This window comes from Geotrypetes seraphini, chromosome 18, assembly GCF_902459505.1.
Source record: "Geotrypetes seraphini chromosome 18, aGeoSer1.1, whole genome shotgun sequence".
Taxonomy (NCBI): Eukaryota; Metazoa; Chordata; class Amphibia; order Gymnophiona; family Dermophiidae; genus Geotrypetes; species Geotrypetes seraphini.
In genome coordinates, this window is record NC_047101.1 from 30,654,686 (window position 1) to 30,678,198 (window position 23,513).

Below are 23,513 nucleotides of genomic sequence, written 5' to 3' on the forward strand. Positions count from 1 at the left end.
CTCCCTCACAGACTGAGAAACAGGAACCGAAGTCAAGGAGAAAGGAATCAAGCAGTGAGATGTAGAGACTGAAGATTGGGATGCAACAGCGAACCCCGACTCTGGGACAGCAGAGAGGGAAAAACAGGCAGAAGTAGAGGCTCCCGAACACTGAGTTGAAGGAGCAGAGAGAACCAATGCTGACGAGGCCAACGGGGCGCAATGAGAATCATAGTGGCTCTCGTCGATTTGAGATGAACCAACGTTCTCAAGATCAGAGGAAAAGGAGGAAATGCATACAGGAACCGCCCTCCCCAATCGAGAAGAAAGGCATCGGCCTCGAGACGGTCCGGGGAGTACATCCGAGAACAATAGAGGGGCAGTTTGTGAGTCTCCGGCGAGGCAAACAGATCCACTTGAGGGGTCCCCCAGCGGTCGAAGACCTCGTGTAGAACCCGGGAGTTGATCGACCACTCGTGCGGTTGGAGAAGACGACTGAATTTGTCGGCCAGACAATTTCTCTCTCCCTGAATGTAAACCGCCCGAAGGAAGATGTTCTGAGAGACCGCCCATTTCCAAAGGTGTAGGGCCTCCTGACACAGGGCCCAAGAGCCCGTCCCACCTTGCTTGTTCACATAGTACATCACCACCTGATTGTCCGTCCGCATGAGGACTACCTGATCATGCAACAGGTGGCAGAACGCTCAAGCAGCCAGAAAAATGGCACGAAGCTCCAGCACATTGATGTGACAAAGACGGTCCTCTGCCGACCATAGGCCTTGAGTCCGCAGACATAGAAACATAGAAAAATGACAGCAGATAAGGGCCATATAGCCCATCAAGTCTGCCCACACTATTTACCCACCCTCTTAGGTCTTCTGACCTCTTAAGTATAATTGTAATTATACTGTCACTCTACTGACCCGCTCATTGTAATTATACTGTCACTCTACTGACCCGCTCATTCAAGTCCTAGTGACCCTATCCTTGGCATGACCTCGTAGGGATCCCACTTGTTCTTGAAGTCGAGATGAGCCCCCCATGCATACTCCGAAGAGTCCGTGGTCAGGACTTTGCAATGTGGAGGGACGAGAAAGAGCAAACCCCCGGAAAGATTGGAAGAGTTGGTCCACCAACGGAGCGAGTTTCTCAAAGAAGGAGTCACCGTCACCGGAAAAGAGACCGGGTCCCGATCCTGCCGCCACTGGGAGGCCAAGGTCCACTGGGGCAGCCTCAGGTGCAAGCGGGCAAACGGTGTGATATGAACCGTCGACGCCATGTGGCCGAGCAGAATCATCAGACGCTGAGCCGATACCGAGGGCTGCAGGGAAACCTGGCGACTCAGTTGGAGCAAGGCCTCCAACCGTGGAGGGGGGAGGAACGAACAGAGGCGAACCGTGTCCAGCACGGCCCCGATAAACTGAAGGGATTGGGCCGGGCACAACTGGGACTTGGGAAAATTCACCTCGAACCCCAGATGCTGAAGGAAAATAATAGTCTGTCGGGTCGCTGAGATAACCCCCTCCTTTGAAGGGGCTTTGATCAGCCAATCGTCCAGGTAGGGAAAGACCTGCAGACCCTGAGATCGTAGGGCCGTCACGACCACTACCATGCACTTCGTGAAGACTCGAGGGGACGAAGCCAACCCAAAGGGGAGAACCCGATACTGAAGGTGCAACTCCCCCACCTGGAACCGTAGAAACTTGCGGAAGGCGTGATGCACCGGAACATGAGTGTAAGCTTCCTTCAGGTCCAGGGAGCACATCCAGTCCCCTTCGTCCAACAGAGGGTACAGCACCGGAAGCGATAACATACGGAACTTCTCCCGGACAAGGAACTTGTTGAGCTTCCGGAGGTCCAAAATCGGGCGCAGGTCCCTGGTCTTTTTCGGGACCAGAAAATAACGGGAGTAAAACCCCTGTCCCCGTTGTTCGGGGGGAACCGGCTCCACCGCCCGAAGGCTCAACAAGGCCCTGGCTTCTGAGAGAAGAAGAGGCAGCTGTGCACGGTTGGAAAGAGACGGTGGCGTAGTCATGAAATTTAGTGAGTAACCCTCCGAGACAACACGGAGTACCCAAGCGTCCGAAGTGATCAGAGTCCAGGCCGAATGAAAAATCCTTAACCGGCCCCCGATGGGAAGCGGGGTCGGCAAGAGCACGGAGGGGGCCCGCCCCCATCCGCTCAGCACGTCAAAAAGATGGCGCCGGCTTAGACACCCCTTGCGCCTGAGGCTTCTGGTGCGGTGCCCTGGCCTGCTGAGGCGGACGCCGGGGAGGAGGCCTGGAGAACGTACGGTTTCGGAGTCGCCAACTTGGCTTTGGGACGAACCAAGGAGGCGAGAGAGCGCTCATGCTCAGACAGGCATTTAGTCGCCGCCTCCAGAGACTCATCAAACAGTTCCGAGCCGACGCATGGCAAATTGGCCAGGCGCTCCTGCAAATTCAGGTCAATATCCACAGTGCGCAGCCACGCAAGACGGCGCATTGCCACCGCGAAGGCGGAGACCCGTGACGACAACTCAAAAGCGTCATAGATGGCATGAAAGAGGAACAAGCGCAGCTGAGACAGGGATTCCATAAACTTGCCAAAGTCTCCCTTATGCGAATCCGGCATAACCCCGTGATAACGGGGCATCGCCTTCACCATCTGTCGCAGGTAGGAAGAGAAGGTGAAAGCATAGTTAAGCACATGGTTAGCCATCATCGAATTATGGTAGAGGTGGCGTCCAAACTTATCTAGGGTCCGCCCCTCGCGCCCGGGCGGGACCGTAGCCGAAACCCGAGAAGGCTGGGATTTTTTCAGAGCCGATTCCACCAGTAAAGACTGGTGGGATAATTGCGCCTTCTCAAAACCCTTACAGGGGACCGTGCGGTACTTAGATTCTATCTTCGAGGGAACCGCCGTGACAGTATAAGGGGAGTCCATGTTCCGCAAAAATGCCTGATGTAGGATCTTGTTGAAAGGCAGACGCGGAGACTCACGTGGAGGATATGGCAAATCTTGCTTCTCCAGAAACTCCTTTGAATATTGGGACCCAGACAAAAGGTCAAGGTCCAAAGCCTTCCCCATGTCAATGACAAATCTCGAGAAAGAGGAGGGCCTCAAGGTAGGGGAAGGAGATCGAGAGGCCCGGCCCTCTAAGAAGGATGGGGAAGCCTCACGGGAATACCTGGGTTCCCGACCGGTACCCGACTCCGAACCCCACCAAAGGATTTTGTCGGGGTCGGCGACCTCCGATGCCCCGAGGAACCCCTCGGGAAGTCCCCGGGGTACGAGGCACCGAGGCAAGCTCCATCCTCCTCGGGGAGGAGTCCCTCGATCCCCTTCCCGCAGAGGAACGCACAAGCCTCGGGTTATCCAGGCGGAGCTCCGAGACTCTCAGAGTCTCCGCTTTCCACGCCGGCGAAGAGCGACCCCGCCGCCTAGGCGACCCCCGAGGGCGCTTAGGTTTCCGGGATCGACGCTTCGCCCAAGGCCGACCCGAGGGCGAGGAACCCCGGGAGGACCTCGACAAGGAAGAAGAAGAGGAAATCCGGCGAACCCTGTGCACTTTGTCCCGAGGCCGCACACTCCGCTCAGGCTGGTCGACGAACGAGGTCGAGGGCAAAGTCGGGGTCGAGTTCGGGAGTACCGGCGCCGCGGCCGAGGCTGCCGAGGCCGAAGCCGGCTGCAGGTGTGCCAGGGCGCAGGACAGCTCCGAGGCGATCATCGCCCGGAGCATGTCCTGGAAAACGGGGATAGCCATCATAGATGGCATGTCCGAAGTCGGCGGGTGCTCCCTCAAGGGCGACCTCGGCAACGAGTATTCCCGCGGGGCACCCGACTTCGACGCCCGGGGCGGGGCCGAGGACAACCCACCCGCCCCTGTCGAGGAGCCCGAGGATGGCTTCTTCGAAGACCCTGGAGCAGAGGAAGGAAGCGAGGACTTACCCAGAGTTGGCTTCGGGGTTGAGGACGCCGGTTTCGATGAGGAGGGCAGCCGCAGCGAGGTCGAGGGAGTCGAGGCCGAGGTCAAGGCCGGGGCCGACGTCAAGGCCTTCCCCGCCGCGGAATCGACACTAAAGAGCTCCGCCATACGGGCACGTCGGCGGCGGAGAGCATGAGGGTGGAACTTGGAGCACCGAGAGCAGGAGTCAGTGGGGTGATCCGCCCCCAGGCAAACCAGGCACCACCGGTGGGGATCGGTGATAGAAAGCAACCGATCGCACCGGGTGCACTTTTTAAAGCCCGTCAAGGGACGGGACATGAACACAAAAAATGGCCGGGAACGAACGAGGTCCCGCGGCCGCGGCTCCCGGGAGCCCCCGGAGCCAAACAAAACTTTTTTTTTTTTTTCCGACGAATACAGACACGCGAACGAAAGAAAACAACAAACAAAGCACAGCGACCGAGAAAAATCAATCAGCCGCGGTGGCAGAAGGCAAAAATGTACGGAGCACAAAATCAACAGGGCTTCTGGCTCCGCGGAAGAAACAGAACTGAGGACCACGAGGTGGGGATGCGCCCTCTAGTGGAGGGAGAAGGCATGCACATGCGTGGTGCAGCATAGCAAGCTTGAAACTTCAATCAAGTTTGCTTGAAAAGCTGTCCGCGCTGGGGCTCCGTAGATGACGTCACCCACATGTGAGAATATCATGCCTGCTTGTCCTGGGATAAGGATTATTTTGTAGCCTTTTCACTCACCCCACCCCTTTTGCCTTCTCCAATCCCACACCGGCACTATGGTGTAAATAAAACAAACAACTAGGTCCTAGCTCACACTCACTGACAAAACACCAGCTCTGGCAAGATACACATTTAAAATCTGACATATCGTAATCACAAAATAGAAAATAAATTTTTTTTCCATCTTTTGTTGTCTGGTCATTTTATTATTCAAATCATGTTGGTCCCAGGCTCTGGTTTCTGTTTGTCTTCTGTTAACTCACTCACCAGGGTCTCCTGTCCATTAGATTTTTTTTTTTTTTTCCCCCCTTCTCCATGCTCACCATCCATCTTCCATCTCTGTACATTCCCTTCCACCTCCTGGGTCAAACCTCTCTAGTCCCCTCCTTGCCGCATCCCTCCCTTCCTCCCCTCCATTATCATATGCATCTTTATCTCTCTCTCCATGCACCATCTCTCCTTGCCCTCCACCCTATGTCCAACCTTTCTCTCTCCTCCAAACACGTCTTCCTCCCCTTCACCTTATACAGGAATTCTCCCCCCTCAGCTCTTTCTATCTATGTTGCATCTTTCCCTTCATCTCCTCCACCCCATGACCAACAATTCTTCCTCTCTCCTTTCTCCCCCCATGTGAAGCAGCCTCCCATCCCCATGCAGCAGTTTTCCATCCCTCCTTCCTATCCCGACTGACCTCCCCACCATGAGACCTGACATACCTTCAGGCCTCCTAAAGCAGCAGCAGTAGCGGTGGAGGCCAGCTGGCAGAGGTTAATGTTTTGAATAGACTACTTGCAGCCTGCCCCACCAGAGCTTCCCTCTGCCACATCATCAGTGACGCAGCAGAGGAAGGCTCTGGCAGGGCTGTCCATGCGAGAGCCAGTCAGGAAGCCACTCAGCGCCAAGCACCAGTGCCAAAACCACGCTTCTGCTCAGTGCCGCTCAGTGGCTGAAGAAACCCGATCTCGTGGCAGCCACCACCGAGCAGGTTAGCAGCAGAGCAGTAGCGCAGAAAGCTCGCTCCTGCCGCCAGCACTTCTGGACCAACAGAGATCAGCAGAGGAGGACAGGGCATGGTGGGGGGGGGGGGGGAGACAGGGTGCAGAGCCTGTTGCCTGCAATAATTCTGGGAGGGGGCGCTGGACCAAATATAAACTAGGACATCCATTTTTGGGCCCAAAAATCCCAGTTTATATTTGAGTATATTTGGTAATAAAGCACGCAATGGAGAATAAACCAATTAAGAGAATATAAATTAAAATTTTGAAAAACAATTTGCTGAAAAAAATGCAGGATGGAAGGTGGCTATTAAAATAAAGGTCTTAAGTGAGGGTAAATAGACAATACTTGGACTGGAAAAGCGTCACGAGTGGAACGCCGCAGGGTTTGGTGCTCAGGCTCGTGCTCTTTAACATATTTATAAATGATCTGGAAATTGGTACGGCGAGCGAGGTGATTAAATTTGCGAATGATACAAAGTTATTCGGAGTAGTGAGGACACAGAAGGATTGCAAAGACCTACAACGAGATATAAACACGCTCGAAGAACGGGCCACGAAATGGCAAATGAGATTCAACGTGGACAATGTGATGCATGTTGGTAACAAAAATCTTACACAGAAATATAGGATGTCCGGTGCGGTATTCAGAGAGACCCCCCAGGAAAGAGACTTGGGAGTACTTGTAGACAAATCAATGAAGCCGTCCGAGCAATGTACGGTGGCGGTAAAAAAGGTGAACAGAATGCTAGGAATGATTAAAAAGGGGATCACAAACAGATCGGAGAAAGTTATCATGCCGCTATACTAGGCCATGGTGCGCCCCCACCTGGAATACTGCGTCCAACACTGGTCGCCATACATGAAAAAGGCCCAGAGAAGAGCAATAAAAATAATTAAGGGACTGGAGGAGTTGCCGTACAGTGATAGGCTAGAGAAACTGGGCCTCTTCTCCCTTGAAAAGGGGAGACTGAGAGGGGACATGATCAAAACATTCAAGATATTGAAGGGAATTGACTTAGTAGAGAAAGAGAGATTGTTCACCCTCTCCAAGGTAGAGAGAACGAGAGGGCACTCTCTAAAGTTAAAAGGGGATGGATTCCGTACAAATGTAAGGAAGTTCTTCTTCACCCAACACTCTTCCGGAGGCTGTTATAGGGGAAAGCACCCTCCAGAGATTTAAGACAAGGTTAGACAAGTTCCTGCTGAACCAGAAAGTACGCAGGTAAGGCTAGACTCAATTAGGGCACTGATCTTTGTCCTAAGGGCCGCCACGTGAGCAGATTGCTGGGCACGATGGACCACTGGTCTGACCAGCAGCGGCAATTCTTATATTCTTAAGACTATAGCAGTTTTACTTCATCCCCACCATATATGATTAAAAGCTTGTAATAAATATTTAAACTTTCATACTATGATCATTTTCACTTCCATTTTATCCCAACACCTCATTTTATGCACAATCAGTCCTCCAAGAGGGCCAAAGACCAGTTTATCCCACTTTCGTGCTCAAATAGCAGTGGTAGACAAGTGGCTCATGTTGCTCCCTTCCCAGTCTTACTGCAATAGTACTGTTTACTAGTCTTTTAATTTCTTAGTATTCTTTTCACCACTAATCTCACAAGTAATTCCTCCTTTCTATTGCAGATTACCATGCTTCTTTGGGAGATCCACAGTGAATTTGTGCAGGACTTCTCTTGTATTTCCTTGTAGAGTTCCGAAGAGTGCACCGCTACCATCTATTACAATGAAGCCAAACTTGCTATCATCTGATAGGAGTGCTGTTAGAGCCTGGAGGATGACAAAATTGATAAAGGAAAAAAAAAATCTAAACAAGACTCAAAGTTTAGATTTACAAGTCTCATGAATAACTGTTTACAAATAAAAATTGTTATAGCATGACTTACAACTTCTAAAGTTATTGCAGATTCAATATTACTACTGTATATACTCAAATATAACAACAGATTTTTGGGCCAGAAATGGTCTCAAAATGGAGGTCTGTTTATATTTGAACTTCCCCCAATGACTGGTACGCAGCAGTCCCCTCTCTTCTGACAATTGATGCACAGCTGCCTCCCCCCCCCCCCCCATGGCATTGCACTTATCCACACACTGCTGTCCTTCCATCCACAACCCCTCCCTCAAGATGACTGAAACTGCTGTCAATACACTGGGACCCCCCTGACCAATATCACACCGGTGCTGAACAAGCTGCCAGCAATCTTCCGTGTTGGGCTGAAATAGGGTCTTGAGCTTCTGAACAGAGAATGACAAGGTGATAGAATTCATCACCGTTCCCGTGTATAACTGCAGGAAACCTTCCCAATGTCATTCTTTAAGGAGAGAGGGAAGATGAATACAAACAACCACTGACAGTCAAGCCTTGCATTAAAGAATACTGGTGTAGAAGAATTGAGATTGAGACAGACACTGCAGAATGACATGGAATGGTTTCCCGTGGGGGCAGAACAGTGATGAATTCTATCATTGTGTCATTTGGTGTTGGGGAAAATTAAATGTGCATTATTTTTATTAGTTAATTATTATTAATTATTTTCCAATGCTCAATATGACTTCCTTTTTTAAGATTGACACTTAAGCAGTGTTCCAGTAGCATTTAAGCCACCCTTGAAAAAAAGTAATGCAGATCCTCTTATTCCGAATAACTACTGGCCAGTATCAAACCTTCCATTTCTTTCAAAACTACCGTACTTGAGAGAGTGATATTCAATCAACTTCAAACTCGTGTTGAATCAGTTAATGTTTTGCATCCCTGGCAATCTGTTTTTTGTTTAAGACATAGCACAGAGACAATAGTTCCTGCCTTAGGGTTCTTTGTGCAAAGCTGTGATAGCAATTCTGCCACAGCAAATGCACTGAAACCCATAGGAACTGAATGGACTTTGGTGCATTTACAGTGGGAGAATCGCTACTGTGGCTTTGTAAAAGGGGCCCTTACTGAGTGAACTCTATAGTCATCTAGACCAGTGTTTCTCAACTTTTTCAAGCCAAGTACCCCCAAAGTCTAACAAATACCAACCAAGTATCCCAGCCCAAGCTCCGCCCCTGACCCCATCCCCATTATAATAGTACTAATTGTAATGCAATTTCTTCCATTCATTTTTCATGTACACACAATATAATCTTATTAATTCACTAGTATTTAAGCCCGTTACATTAACGGGTGCTAGAAAGCAGCCCCCTTTCCCTCTCCCCCTCCAGTTCCTCCCTGTCTCTCCGTAGCCCCCCTTCTGTCTTCCCCCCCTAAGCAAAATGATCTGCCCCCTCGAAGCAGCTCCCTTTCCCTCTACCCTGCCAATTCCTCCCTGACAGTGTCTCCGTGGTCCCCCTTCTGTCTCCCCTCCCAAGCAAAGCTGTCTGCCTCCCAGCACACCCCTCCCCCCCAAAGCAGACCCCTTTCCCTCTACCCCTCCAATTCCTCCCTGACTGTCTCTCCGTGGCCCCCCATTTTTTTCCCCCCCAAGCAAAGCTATCTACCTCCCAGCACACCCCTCCCCCAAAGCAGACCCCTTTCCCTCTGGCCCTCCAGTTCCTCCCTGACTGTGTCTCCGTGGCCCCCCCTTCTGTCTCCCCCCAAAGCAAAGCTGTCTGCCTCCAAGCACAGCCCTTCCCCAAAGCAGGCCCCTTTCCCTCTCCAGCTCCAGTTCCTCCCTGTCTCTCCGTGGCCCCCTTCTGTCTCCCCCCCAAGCAAAGCTGTGTGCCTCCAAGCACACCCTTACCCCAAAGCAGGCCCCTTTCCCTCTTCCTTCTTCCCAGTTCCTCCTTGTCTCTTCGTGGCCCACGCGATTTTCTCTTCTCGCGGTCTGGCCAGCTCCCCTAGTCCCTTGCCACCGCCGCCACCCCCTTCCTTTCCCGCGGTCGACAAACCTCTTGCCTCCAGCAGCCGCTGCAGCACTGTAAACACGTTGTTTCGCGGCCTCTACTGCCCCGATTTGCTCTTCCATGTCCCTGATGACGTCATCAGAGAAACGGAAGAGCAAATGAAGGCAGTAGAGTCCGCGAAGCAGCGTGTTTACAGTGCTGCGTCGGCTGCTGGAGGCAAGAGTTTTGTCGACCGCGGGTAGGGAAGGGAAGGGTGTTGCGGCGGCGGCAAAGGACTAAGGTAGCCGGCCAGACCGCGAGAAGGGTAGGCTTAGAGGAACCCGGGACCGTGGCAGAAGTTGCTCAGTGTGAGGCTTCCTTCGCTCTTCCGGGTCTGCATTCCGACTCCTCAATGCGCCAGCCTGAGCCGGCATAGGCGGTTGAGGGTGGAAGGTTGTGGTCGGAGTTGCTAGGCTGCAGTGGATGTGTGAGTTGCGAGTGTGGGGTCTGCAGCGGCGCGAGGTGGAGACGGAGAGCAGGCTGTGGTGACGTTGTAGGCGCGCATGCGCACTCGTATTTTCGGGACATCTCAGGGAACACGTTTTTTTTAGTGCGCATGCGCGCTTAGCATTTTATTATTATAGATTATTATTATAGATAATGGTAACCACAAAATTAAAAAACAAAACAAAACACACTGTATGCAGAGAAAATATTAATTATCATTTATATTTGTTTTATTCTTCAAAGATGTCAAGGTAGATGATTTAAATATGCAATGTCACCTCAATAACAACTATAGAAAAATAGACAAATATAGTGCAAAATATAGACAGCAGATTATAAATTCTCAAAACTGACATTTTGGTCACTAAATTGAAAATAAAATCATTTTTCCTACCTTTGTTGTCTGGTGATTTCATGAGTCTCTGGTTGCACTGCCTTCTAACAACATTTTTTTTTTTTCTTTCTGCCTCCTGCATGCTTCCTCTTCTCCAGGCCTCATTCCCTTCCCCAACCATCTCTCTCTGTCCCTCCATGAGTCCAACTTTTCTTCCTCTCTCTCCTCTGTTATGATCTTGCATCTCTCTGTTCTTCCTCAGGGCCTCTCTCCCCCCCCCCCCCGTCTCTTCTGTCTGCACCTCCCATAGTCCAACATCTGCCACCTGTCTTTCCTCTTTGGTCCAGGCCTCTTTCTCTGTCTTTCTTCTGCTTACAACACCTCCCCCCCCCCATATCCAGCATTTGTTCTTTCTTCCAGTTCTTTCTCTGCCCCTCTCTCTCCTTCCTCCCTCCCTGGTCCAGAATCTTTCCATCTCTCTGCAATCTCTCTCTCTCTCTTCCTTCTATTACACCCCCAAGTCCAACATCTGCCCCCCCCTTTGTTTCAGTGGTTGTTTTTTTTTTCTCTCTCTCTCTCCCTTCTTCTAACATTTCGAGTCTTCCCACCTTTGTTCCAGGTCTTTTTGTCTCTTTCAGTCTCTTTGTCTTCCCCCTCCCCAGGGCCTGGCATCTTTCTCTCCTCAGTTCAGGGTGTTTCCCCTCTCTACCCCCTCTAATCCAGCATCTGCCTTGTCTTTTGGTTCAAGTCTGCTTTCTGGATAGATTTAAAAGCAACCTAAAAACCTTTCTTTTCAAAGATGCCTTTGACCTTTAGCTCTGCTTAATATGTCTCCACCATTTCACTTGACTTCCATTCTTTCTGCAGAATCACTCTCCCTTGGCTCTTCTCTTCATTTCTTTTATTCCGTGTTCCAATCTCTTTTCTTTCCTAATCACTGTTCTCTCTGCTTTCCTTTGGTTTCTATTCACCCATCATGTTTTTTCCCATTTGTTTTCTTGTCTATCAAATATTATATTTCTGACCCTCCTTCTCCTTTGGCACAGTAAGTCCTGTAGGTCCATTGTATATCTAATATTTATACCCTTTGAATTTTGTAAATTTTTATTTATGTTCATCGCTTAGAAGTTTGATTAAGTGATTTATCAAATTTTAAATAAAACTTGAAACTTCCCACCCCTCAAGGTCCTTTTCTGTCTCTCCCCCCACGGTGTCCAGATTCAGTATCTCTATGGCAATCCCCATCCTGCTGGGGCCTTACCTCCGCTGTTTCCCGCACCCAGCGAGAGAGGTCATCTTCCGCGCTGTGACTGCCACTTGGCGAGGACCTATTATTGAGATGGCTTGGGGAAATCCATTGGTTATTCTTAGGATAAGCAGCATAGAATCTGTTTTGATACTTTGAATCTAGCTAGGTGTTTGGGACTTGAGTTGGCCACCTTTGGAAACAGGCTTGATGGACCTTTGATCTATCCTAGTATGGCAATTATGTTCTTATATACTTGCATTCTTCAGGCTACCGTCAGCGTAAAGTAAGGACACTATCTTTGGTGGCCTGGAATTTTTCCCTCTGCTATTGCTTCGTTCCTAAGTGAGGACAGTAGCAGAGGGAAAGCTTCCAGGCAGCATGTTTATTTCAGGGCTTTAACAAGTAGCCAAATTTGGCAGGAAAGCTGCGAAACTGGCAACACTGGTCGCGGGATCAGCAAGTGACATCAAAGAGAGAGCCAAGGCCAATACAGGCAGCAGGTTGGAGATGCACCTCTTGACAGGAAATAGCCAGAGAGGTATGGGAGGGAAGGGGGGAGGAAAGCGCACATGCGGTGTGGGTTGGGGGAGAAGAGGGCAGGGGGTGCCATTGCCAAGGGTGCCTCCCACCCTCGCAATGCCACTGCAGAAGCAATGCTAGAGTGATTGCGATGCAGAAGCAAGATGAATGGCAGCCATCGAGAAAGAAGAAATACCCAATATACCCTGGCCAGAGAGCTAAAAGAAAACAGGGAAAAGTAAAGAAACAAAACAAAAACAGAGACTAGGACCAATGTGATGAAGAAAATTAAATGACCAGGTGATGAAGGCAGAAAAGAGGATTTTTATTTTTGGAACATATATCTTCCAGAGCTAGCATTAGACATAGCTGGGGGTCCTGCAAGAAAAACATTACCCACTGGCCTTTTACTCCTTCGAAAATCCTATTGACATGCACTTTCAACAAATATTTCTAAAAGACAAAAAAACACCTCCTATTACAAAAATAAAAGCAAAGATAGTTTCTCTAGTTAGATTATAGCCGATTGTCTAAAAAAATGACAGACAAGCCTCTACTGTTGCCACCCCACCCAACGTGAACGTGGCAAACCAGAAATGTTAGATCTCCCCACCCACACATTTTCTCTCAGTCGAGGGTGATGGACCAGCTCTTCGTTGACACTTGAAACAGGAGGCCCCAGCTCGCCGTTCATGTGCAAGTACACGCACTCGAATGCCCCTCCCATCCCCGGAGCGGCCGCAGCTGAAAGAAGAAGCGGAGACTTGGGGGCAGCACCGACTCCCGCCCAAAAAAATAGCCCATTTGAGCTGGGCTGCATAGATCTGGATTCGTTTGAATCTCAATCAGGGCTCCAAGTGTCGGCACATACGAATCTTCCCTGTAGTCAAGAGTACAGCTCTACTTCGTCCACCTGCATCTGCTCCAGAAAGTCAGTCAATAAAAGACCAGCATTTGACCAGAAGTTGCACAAAATCCTGCCACCCGCCAAAGCAATTTATTTCCCGCCCAGGGCTTTAACAAATTGCCCAATTACATTGTAATGCGGAGGGTGGGCTAAGGTTATGTATATTTGCATACAGACGTAGGTGGGTGTTTCTTTCAGATTCTATCTGAGCTGGGGGGGCGTGTGTTCGGGAGCAGCAGTAGGCAGGCGAGGAGGTTTCCTTGTCCTGAAAGTCTGCGTTGTGGGGGGAGGGGGAAGTTACTTACTCTTGAGGTGAAGCGTGTCATTGGAGGAAGGCAGCTGGGCGCTCATCTAAATTAATCGGGTGGAGCGCCCGGCTAAAACACGCTAGGGAGAACACTGGTACTATGTCCTTTTTCATGCACGATTTGCTTGAAGAAAAAAAATCCCAAAACCAAAACGATAGGGGACTCTGTATTCCTCTACTAAGTAGGAGGAGCAGAAATCAATGTGTGGCTTTCTGTACGACTCGGTTCATGGATTCAGATTAAACACCTGTCATAACAGGATGAGTCTTTCTGTAGAAAACCATGTTTTAATTAAGTCTAAGACTAGTAAATCATGATTTAAATCAAATTTACCCTGGTGCATACAACTACCAAGAAGTAGTGAAATGGCCATGGGAGTGGTTCAGCGATCAGTCCAGAACTGGGGCTGTGAGTGGAATAAGAATACAAGCCTACGTGGAATTACATACAAGTTTAGGCCGAAAGCCATTCCATTAATATTTAATATAAAAGTTATCTGTGCTTCTTACCTCAGTATGGAATTTGTTGTCACATAAATACAGTGACGTATTGATTGGTTTAAAGGGTTCAAAGTCAATGTTCACTTTCTTTTCCTTTCCTTCTTCTGTCACAATTGTTCCACAGTAAACAACTAGCCCATTTGGGGGTACTGTTTAAAAAAAGGTTGCAATTAAACCCATTTGTTTTGTATCATTTTACTATACAGGTCTTATATCCCGTAATTTTTCAACAAGGATTCAATGCGGCTAACAAAAGACTTTGTACAGCATTACAGAAGGAACAATGCATGAGGCAAGAGATCAGTAGATCAGATGTATTGGCTAGAGCAATACTATCTTATAAAGGACACACTTGTGAAGAAAGCTCATGATGAACACCCTTAGGCAGAAGTAATTGGTCCTGATGATCAAACAGGCCAACAAAAAAAAATTTTCTTGTTATTTTGGGTTTTTGACCTGTTCCTGGGGTTATTTGGGATGCTGATTCAGAAAATCGCATTGGATAGACAGCATCAGCTCTAGTTTCTTAGATACGGTTATGGGATAGTAGATATACCTTTGGGATAGTAGAGCCAAACATGAACATTGAGCAAAAAGGGAATATATGATGGTTGGAGGACAAAAATCAATGAACCTCTGGAAGCACAACATAGAATCATACTGCCACCACTACATACACAGCTAGACCTGAAACAATTTGTAAAAGTTTTGAATAAAAGACAGTTCTTGTATTGAATACATAGCGCATGTGTTACCTGGACTTACCATGGAAAAACTGAAGCCAGGAATTTTTGATGGCCCACAGATCAGCCAACTTATAAATGACCACATTTCATAGCATCAATGAATGAAATCGAATCATCTGCCTGGTCTTCATTTGTTCTTGTTGTGAAAAACTTTCTTGGCAACAAGAAGGCGGACAACTACACACAATTAGTAGAGGATATGCTCTTTCATGTCAACAGGCTTGGCTGTAACACGAGTCCATTATCTGCACAGTCACTTAGATCGTTTTTCAAAGAACCTTGGTAACTTAAGCGAAGAGCAAGGTGAAAGATTTCACCAAGACATAAAAACATGGAAGCCAGATACCAAGGAAGATGGGATGCAAACATGATGGCAGACTATTGTTGGAATCTTATGTCGGATTTTATTTTATTTTTTAATTTTCCTATACCGTTCTCCCAGGGGAGCTCAGAATGGTTTACATGAATTTATTCAGGTACTCAAGCATTTTTCCCTGTCTGCCCCGGTGGGTTCACAATCTAGCTAATGTACCTGGAGCAATGGGGGGATTAAGTGACTTGCCCAGGGTCACAAGGAACAGCGCGGGTTTGAACCCACAATCCCAGGGTGCTGAGACTGATTGTCCTGGCAGATCCCACTCTCGGAATTCTTACAAAAGGAGACTCTTGTGAGTCGAATGACTGGAAAGTTTGTATCATAAACTTGTGCTTTTGGTGTGAAATAAGTAGATTTTCATGTTGTAGACTTTTCATTTTAATATGTTTCTTTCATGCTTAAAAGATATTAATTAAACACTACATTAAAATATCCTGATTTTTTTAATGGGTGAGCAGAGTGAATAATAATATATGGCACATGTTCTGTATCTAAAAACTACAGCTGATAGGAGAAAACTGGTGCCATTTTTGGAATCAGCAGGTCAAATATACCCAGAAACAGGTCTAACATTTGAGACACCAAAATGAGTGTTGGACAGTGTTAACTTTCTGTAAAGCGAATATTCAAAGGGAAGGGCTAGGCCTAGGCCTGACCTATCTAGTTAGAAGCTGACTTTCTAGTGTTATGGTAAAGAACAAAGAAAGACAATGTACAAGAATAGGAGAAGGCAGCATACATTTGAAGACAAATATAATAAGTAGTTAGGAGCTGATTTTGAAAGTGGCACCTGCTGTATACCAATCATGGACAGGCACCACTTCCAGAATCGCGATAAGCAGGGACCCTAGGTGCCAGAAATGTAGGCCACAGTTTAACACGCCTACGTTTCGGGCACCTAGGATCCTGTCAGAATCGCAGCCAGTGGACGCTGAAGCCCAGTGCCACACCTAAACATGCCCACTTTGGGCTTCAGTGTTACGATATGCCTCTAGCTGAGAGGGACCTAGGCGCCCTGTCCCAGAGGCTGAAAGGGTTTAATTGGGTTTAATGGTTTGACCAATTATCACACCACTTATTTATTCATTCAGCTTTCTATACCATTCTTCCAAGGGAGCACAGAATGGTTTACATGAATTTATTCAGGTACTCAAGCATTTTTCACTGTCTGTCCCGGTGGGCTCACAATCTATCTAATGTACCTGGAGCAATGGGGGGATTAAGTGACTTGCCCAGGGTCACAAGGAGCAGTGTGGGTTTGAACCCACAATCTCAGGGTGCTGAGGCTGTAGCTTTAACCACTGCACAACACTCTCCCCCAAACCAAATAAAACCACTTACATTTGGCACGATCTAGACTCCTACCAGCACCTAATGTAAGACAACTTGTCTGTGAATCCAGGCCTTAATGTGTAATGAAATAGAGAAGGAGACCAAAGTCTTTTCTAAGTAGTGAGTTAGTGAAAACATGGCATATTCAATACTAGAAAAGTGCTGTATGAATGTTTCTTTATATTTAATTCCTACTAATCCACAACTAAAGACTACCTTTCCGAACAATCATTTCCAGAGCATTACTTACCTTTATTATAGAGTTTCAGTCTTTGCTGCACAGATGTAATAGCCCCAAGCACTGAAAGTCTGTTTACACGAGATTTTATGTTTGATGCTGTTCCAAACTCATCAGCCAACATTTTTGCCACTCGTGAAATCTGGTCTTTGGGAGGAATGATCAAGGATATCATACTGGTACCATTCCTAATAGAAGTTAAAAAAAGGGTTTTAAAAAAGTCTTGGCAACCAAAGTTTTCATAATAAAATCCTATTGTGTGTCAACATTTACATTACGTTATGATTTTACTACATGTGAATACTGATAGATGAAAACTACATTAACTGATATATCTGACACAGTCAAGTAATAGCACCAGTGAGTCTATTTACAATCACATGAAAATTAGTAGATTAAAAAGGTATTCCTATTAAATTTACTATATGTACTAATCAGCAGTGCAATTTTGTTTTTAATGGGCAAGTTAATAGCTTTTAAAAGGGAAGTTTGTCATTTTAAGTTTCTCTTTTACTTAAGAAGCTGCTCTGAATCCTCTGACCAGTTATGTTCAGACTGTCACAAATGACCTTGAACAGACAACAGGCCTCACATTAAAGATTCCTTTTTACCTTTTGTTTTGTTTCCTCCCCTTTCTTTTATTTTAAGCATTGTATCCTCCCCTATTTGCCCATGTGTATCGTGTTGCGTCTGTATTGTAATTATGTATTTGTTCCCTTTGTGTTATATTTTTATATTTTAAACTTTTTAACACTTTGTATTAATTGGAAACCGCTTTGACTATAAAAGTGGTATATCAAGACTTAAATAAACTTGAAACTTAATTGGTCATGCTCACCATTATAAATGAAATTTAAAAAGAAAGATTAGATTCTTACCTTGATAATATATTTTCCAGTAAATAGGGAAGGTATGCTGAACTAAGGTTCTTCCATCCACTCCTGCGAGTCCATTGTAAGAGATACCGATCACAGTTTTCATTACCTCCTCCTTCTCACTAATCTCCCCAGTCAGTTAGTTTCAAAGCCAGGACAGCCCTACAGAAGAGAACAGTAAGAAGAGGTGAAGGAGAACCCCCCCAGGAACTTGATCTGCTCATAAAAATGAACATAATGCCCATAGCCAGGTCAAGAAGAAGAAGGTAACAAAACCAACTCTTAATAACAAGAAGCCATAAGTGAACTGTGGAACTCAGGGAAAAATCCCTATTGAACTATATATAAGCAATATACAATTTCTTCAAATAATGACAAACTTTCAGAAAGTTCAGATACACAGCCTCCAGGCAGGTGCATCGACAACAATGGGTGTGTGTGTTTGGGGGGGGGGTTCAGCATACCATCTCTATATACTGGAAAAGATGTTATCAAGGTAAGAACCTAATCTCTTTTTCAAGTGCAACAGGGATGGTATGCAGAACCAAAGGATGAACCTAAGCATTGCTCGAAATCCCAAATGAGGGAGATAAGCCTGTCCACAAAACAGAGACACAAATGAGGAGTCCTTCCATGCCACCATGTCTACCCTATAAAATTTGATGAAGATGTGAAGAGCCGACAAAATCGCCACTCTACAAATCTCATTTTGCGGGATTGTCCTAGATTCGGCCCAAGAAGAAGCAATCCCTCTAGTCGAATGCGCTGGAAAAGTGCAAGGAATCTGCTTTCCACAGACAATGTAGGAGGACAAAATAGCCAAACTAATCCATCTTGAAATGGTAGCCTTGGAAGCTGGCCTTCTCTTCTTTGACAGATTCATCAACACAAATTGATGGCCCAAGAGATAAAGTTCATTCATAACCTCCAGGTATTGCAAGACGTCTCTTATCGCTTCTGCCCTTTACCTCCCTCCTTCGCGGCTGCAGCGTTCTTCTCCGGCTACAACCTCAAATCAGATGTAACGGCCCACTGAATTTAAGCATATTACTAAGTGGCTTCAAGACTTTGTCCTCCTTTCTAGAACCAGAGGGCTAGAAAGCCAGAAGTGTAGCCTCAACCTCGTGGTTGATATGGAATGCTGAAACCACCTTTGGCAAGAAAGAAAGGATGGTCCGCAATGAGACTCTCACATCTGAGATACGGAAGTAAGGATACCTGCATGACAAGGACTCAGACATGTCTAGCAGAAGTAATGGCTACCAGAAAAACCATCTTGATAGCCTGGTCCAGAAGGAGCCTTGAATGGAGGCCATGAAAGCCTCTCCAGTTCCGAGTTAAGGTTCCAAGAAGGACAGGGCTGATGCACCGTAGGCCTAAGCGCTCTGATCAGACCCTGAGAGAAAAGTCCCTTGAGCAGATGAAGCCTCAGAGGGGGACCATCCTGAATATACACCACGGGCGCTGGGGCCAGTCTGGAGCTACCAGGACAAAACCAAAAAAACTCTGTGGAGTGACGATGTTCCTAAATGGACTTTATTTGAAAGTGTCAAAGTTGCAAAGGTACACTGAAATAATAAAATAAATTCATCCATATAAAAATAAATTCATCCACATAAAAATAGGTTATCCACATAAAAGCCTTGAAGGACCTAGTCTACTAGGGATACAGGAACCAACACAGTCCGTGTCGTCATTCACAGTCTTATATCTCATCACCACTACCATTCATAGCTTACATGTATTCTCATTATTTATAGGACCCCTGAAGAAGACTTTTTGTCGAAATGCGGACCGTGTTGGGTCATGTATCCTTAGCGAACTAGGTCCTTCAAGGCTTTTATGTGGATAATCTATTTTTATGTGGATGAATTTATTTTATGTGGATGATTTCAGTGTACCTTTGCAACTTTGACACTTTCAAATAAAGTCCATTTAGGAACATCGTCACTCCACAGTTTTTTTGGTTTTCTCTGGAGCTACCAGCACAACATGTTTCAGGTACCTGGCTACTCTTCTCAGGACTCTGCCTATCATGGGGCAAGGAGGAAACATGTACAGAACTCATCCACTGGCCAAGGCTGTACCAGGGCATCGATCCCTGCGCTTCTGGGTAGAGAATGACACGGGGAAAAAATTTATCCCATCACCGTCCTGTCCCTGCAACCACCACCCCGTCTCTGCAGCATCCATACAAGCCTCAGTACTGTAATATTTAGCTTATTCCTTCCTTATATATCAAAGTTCTGGCTGCTGAACTAGAGAAAGAAATGTTCAGCTGGCAGGACTTTGTTTATAAATTATCAACACAATTAATATACTGAAATCGCGTGTGGCTGCAGTAAAAATCGTCTCTGATGCAACTTCTGGTTGCGTCAGAGATGACCTTTAACGGCAGCCACATGCGATTTCAATGCTCCGGCTGCTTGTAGTAAGCAAATTTAGAAATTGCCTGCTGCAAAGGTAAGGGGCGGGGAGGGAGAAAGGGAAATGATCAGGCGGCAGCGGTAGCGAACAGGAGGGAGATGTTTGGGTGGCAACAGCGATCAGGTGGTGAATGGCCTTGTCCCCATAGCCGTGGTGAACACTGTTTCCCCCCCCCCCCCATTTCAGCAGGTTATCCACAGCTTACCACGGGTAACAGCCACCAAGTCATTCTCTACTTCTGGGCTCAAATGCGGCTGAATATGCGGACTACTTTTTTGTTCTTCACTGTTGCCATGAGGTTGAACACTGGCTTACCCCAGCAGTTGACAATGGACTGAAATGCCTGAGGAGAGAGAGACATTCTCCCGGGTCTAGAGTTTGTCTGCTGAGGAAGTCCACCTGCACATTTTGTACTCCAGTGACATAGGCTGTGAAATGACCAAAAGATGAGCTTCCACCCAACAGAAAAGAGCTTTTGCCTCCTTCAGAAGCATGACACTCCTGGTGCCTCCTTGCTTGCTGATGTAAGCCACCGTCATGGCGCTGTCCAAAAACACTGATCACTTTGATCATCAGCCAGGGACGAAACTGCTTCAGTGCTAGTGGGATGGCTCAAAGCTCCAGCCTGTTGATGGACTAACGGCGTTGAGACCACCTCACCTGAACTGGATGGTCCTCGCAATGCACTCCCCAGCCCAAGAGGCTGGCATCTGTTGCCAGCGAGGTCCAAAAGTCAATCTGAAGAGGCATCATTGAGTCCAACAACTGGACGAAGCCACAAGGCCATTCTACAGCAGGCAGCTGTCATCCAGGGCAGTAGAACATACAAAGAGAGCCAGCCGTCCATGTAAGGGTAGACAAGCCAACCCATTTTGCAGAGGTGGGCCACCACCACTACCATCACCATGGTGAAGGTCCGCAGGGGTGTGGCAAGACCAAAGGGCAGAGCCGTGAACTGAAAATGCTGTTCCAGGATGTGAAAATGAAGGAATCGCATGTGTAGATATGCCTCCATCAGGTCCAAAACTGCCAGGATCTCCCCTGGCTGTACTGAGGCAATGACTGACCGAAGCAACTCCATATGAAAAAGAGGTACTTTTGAGAGCTGCGCTGACGTACTTGAGGTCCAGGATCAGCTTTTAATCCTTGGAGCAACGTATATGGAGTATCTACCAAAACCCGAGTCTGTATCTAGAATCCATTTGATTCTCAGGTTAATTAATTTTCCTAGAGTGGCAACAATACCTCTGAGAGATATGATAAAAAGGTATATGATAGAAATATTGGACATATCAGAAGAATTGCTTCCACCACTTTCTCAGGTTTATTATCTCCCTACACGAAGGGTCCAAGGACAACACCAAGAACAACTACCATCGCCAGAGGTCCAACAGAATTTAAATGTTTCACTGATGTTGGAACAGTCAGATAAGGAAATAGCAACGCCTGCAACTTTACTTCTTACTGTTGCCTTAGCACCAGACAAAAACTGGTTGCTGAAACTTTACTTCAAAAATAAGCTAAAAGAATTTTTGGGATTTAAAATACAAATATTTCCAGATCTGGCACGAGATACCCAGAAGCGTCGTCGTGAATTTCTGATTTTGAAGCCGGGAGTTATTGCTCTTGGAGCTTCCTTCTTTTTAAGACACCCATGTAAATGTGTGATATTATATCAAAAGCAAAAATATGTCTTCTTTGACCCTATACAGCTGACAACATTTCTGTCAGCTGCACACCTGAAAGCTGGGACAATGACAACATGAATGCTCATTGTTTAATTTAATTTGATCACTTCCTTCAGCTGACTATATCCCTGTTTTTCTTCTTCTTTATATTTCAATGATTCTTTTTGGCTCACTGCTTTACATCTTGGATCCATGAATAGAGGACTTGAGGAGGAGACTATGAATAATTTTGCTGTGATAGTGATTAATGTTACTTTGGAATTTTATTTTTCCTTATTGCTTCTCCTTTCTGTACAAGTGTATACTTGATATGTTTTTGAAAAATGGTAAATAAATAAATAAATAAAAGAATCCATTTGATTGCCTGAATATCGAGCAATCTGGACAAGAGCGGCTCTTTTCTAACAAGCGAACATAAGAATTGCCACTGCTGAGTCAGACCAGTGGTCCATCATGTCCAGCAGTCCACTCACGCGGAGGCCCTCTAGTCTAAGACCAGCACCCTAACTGAGACTAGCTCTACCAGCGCACGTTCTTGTTCAGCAGAAACTTGTCTAACTTTGTCTTGAATCCTTGGAGGGTGTTTTCCTCTATAACAGTCTCTGGAAGAGCGTTCCAGCTTTTTACCACTCTCTGGGTGAAGAAGAACTTCCTTACTTTTGTATGGAATCTATCCCCTTTCAACTTTAGAGAGTGCCCTCTTGTTCTCCCTACCTTGGAGAGGGTGAACAACCTGTCCTTATCTACTAAGTCTATCCCCTTCAGTACCTTGAATGTTTCGATCATGTCTCCTCTCAATCTCCTCTGTTCGAGGGAGAAGAGGCCTAATTTCTCTAATCTTTCGCTGTACGGCAGCTCCTCCAGCCCCTTAACCATCTTAGTCGCTCTTCTCTGGACACTTTCGAGTAGTACCGTGTCCTTCTTCATGTACGGCAACCAGTGCTGGACGCAGTACTCCAGGTAAGGGCGTACCATGGCCCGGTACAGCAGCATGATAACCTTTTCTGATCTGTTCGTGATCCCCTTCTTTATCATTCCTAGCATTCTGTTTGCCCTTTTTGCTGCCGCCGCACATTGTGTGGACGGCTTCATCGACTTGTCGATCAGAACTCCCAAGTCCCTTTCCTGGGAGGTCTCTCCAAGTACCGCCCCGGACATCCTGTATTCATGCATCACTTTACACTTATCCACATTGAACCTCATCTGCCCATTCCTTGAGCTTGATTATGTATATAATATAAGAATATAAGCAATGCCTCCACTGAGTCAGACCCGAGGTCCATCGTGCCCAGCAGTCCGCTCACGCGGCGGCTCAACAGGTCTAGGACCTTCGCAGATCTTCGCAATCCCCCTGCGTCTTTACTACTCTGAATAACTATGTATCATCCACAAATTTAATCACCTCGTTTGTCGTACCTATGTCCAGATCATTTATAAAGATGTTAAAGAGCACGGGTCCAAGCACCGAGCCCTGCGGCACCCCACTGGTGACGCTCTTCCAGTCCGAGTATTGTCCATTTACCCCCACTCTGTTTCCTATTCTCCAGCCAGTTTTTAATCCACGTGAGTATTTCACCCTCAATTCCATGGCTTGCAATTTTCCGAAGTAGTTGTTCATGCGGAATCTTGTCGAACACCTTCTGAAAATCCAGATATACAATGTCGACCGGATCGTCCTTGCCTATCTGTCCGTTTATTCCCTCAAAGAAGTGCAGCAAGTTTGTCAAACACGATCTGCCTTTGCTAAAACCGTGCTGACTGATCCTCATCAGCCCATGTCCGTCAAGGTGATAAATGATGCTGTCCTTTATCAGCGACTCTACCATCTTTCCGGTACCGAGGTCAGACTCACCGGTCTGTAGTTCCCGGATCTCCCCTCAAACCTTTCTTGAAGATTGGTGTAACATTCACCACCTTCCAGTCTTCTGGAATCTTTCCCGATTTGATCGACAGATTGGCTGTTAGTTGAAGCAGTTCAGCTATGGTCCCTTTCAGTTCCTTGATTACCCTCGGATGGATGCCATCCGGTCCCGGGGATTTATC

The 23,513-nt window shown here is 46.9% G+C and overlaps 1 protein-coding gene across 1 annotated transcript in view; it reads right to left on the bottom strand.

Annotated features, from left to right (window-relative positions):
* Nucleotides 1–23,513, bottom strand: part of ETF1 (eukaryotic translation termination factor 1) — a 74,548-nt gene that overhangs the window by 42,832 nt on the left and 8,203 nt on the right. Inside the window, exons 3-5 of the mRNA XM_033926864.1 lie at nucleotides 16,493–16,668; nucleotides 13,798–13,937; nucleotides 7,292–7,430 (exon numbers count right to left, since the gene is read on the bottom strand). Of these exons, the coding sequence (XP_033782755.1) occupies nucleotides 7,292–7,430; nucleotides 13,798–13,937; nucleotides 16,493–16,668 (455 nt within the window). The remainder of the gene's footprint in view (nucleotides 1–7,291; nucleotides 7,431–13,797; nucleotides 13,938–16,492; nucleotides 16,669–23,513) is intronic.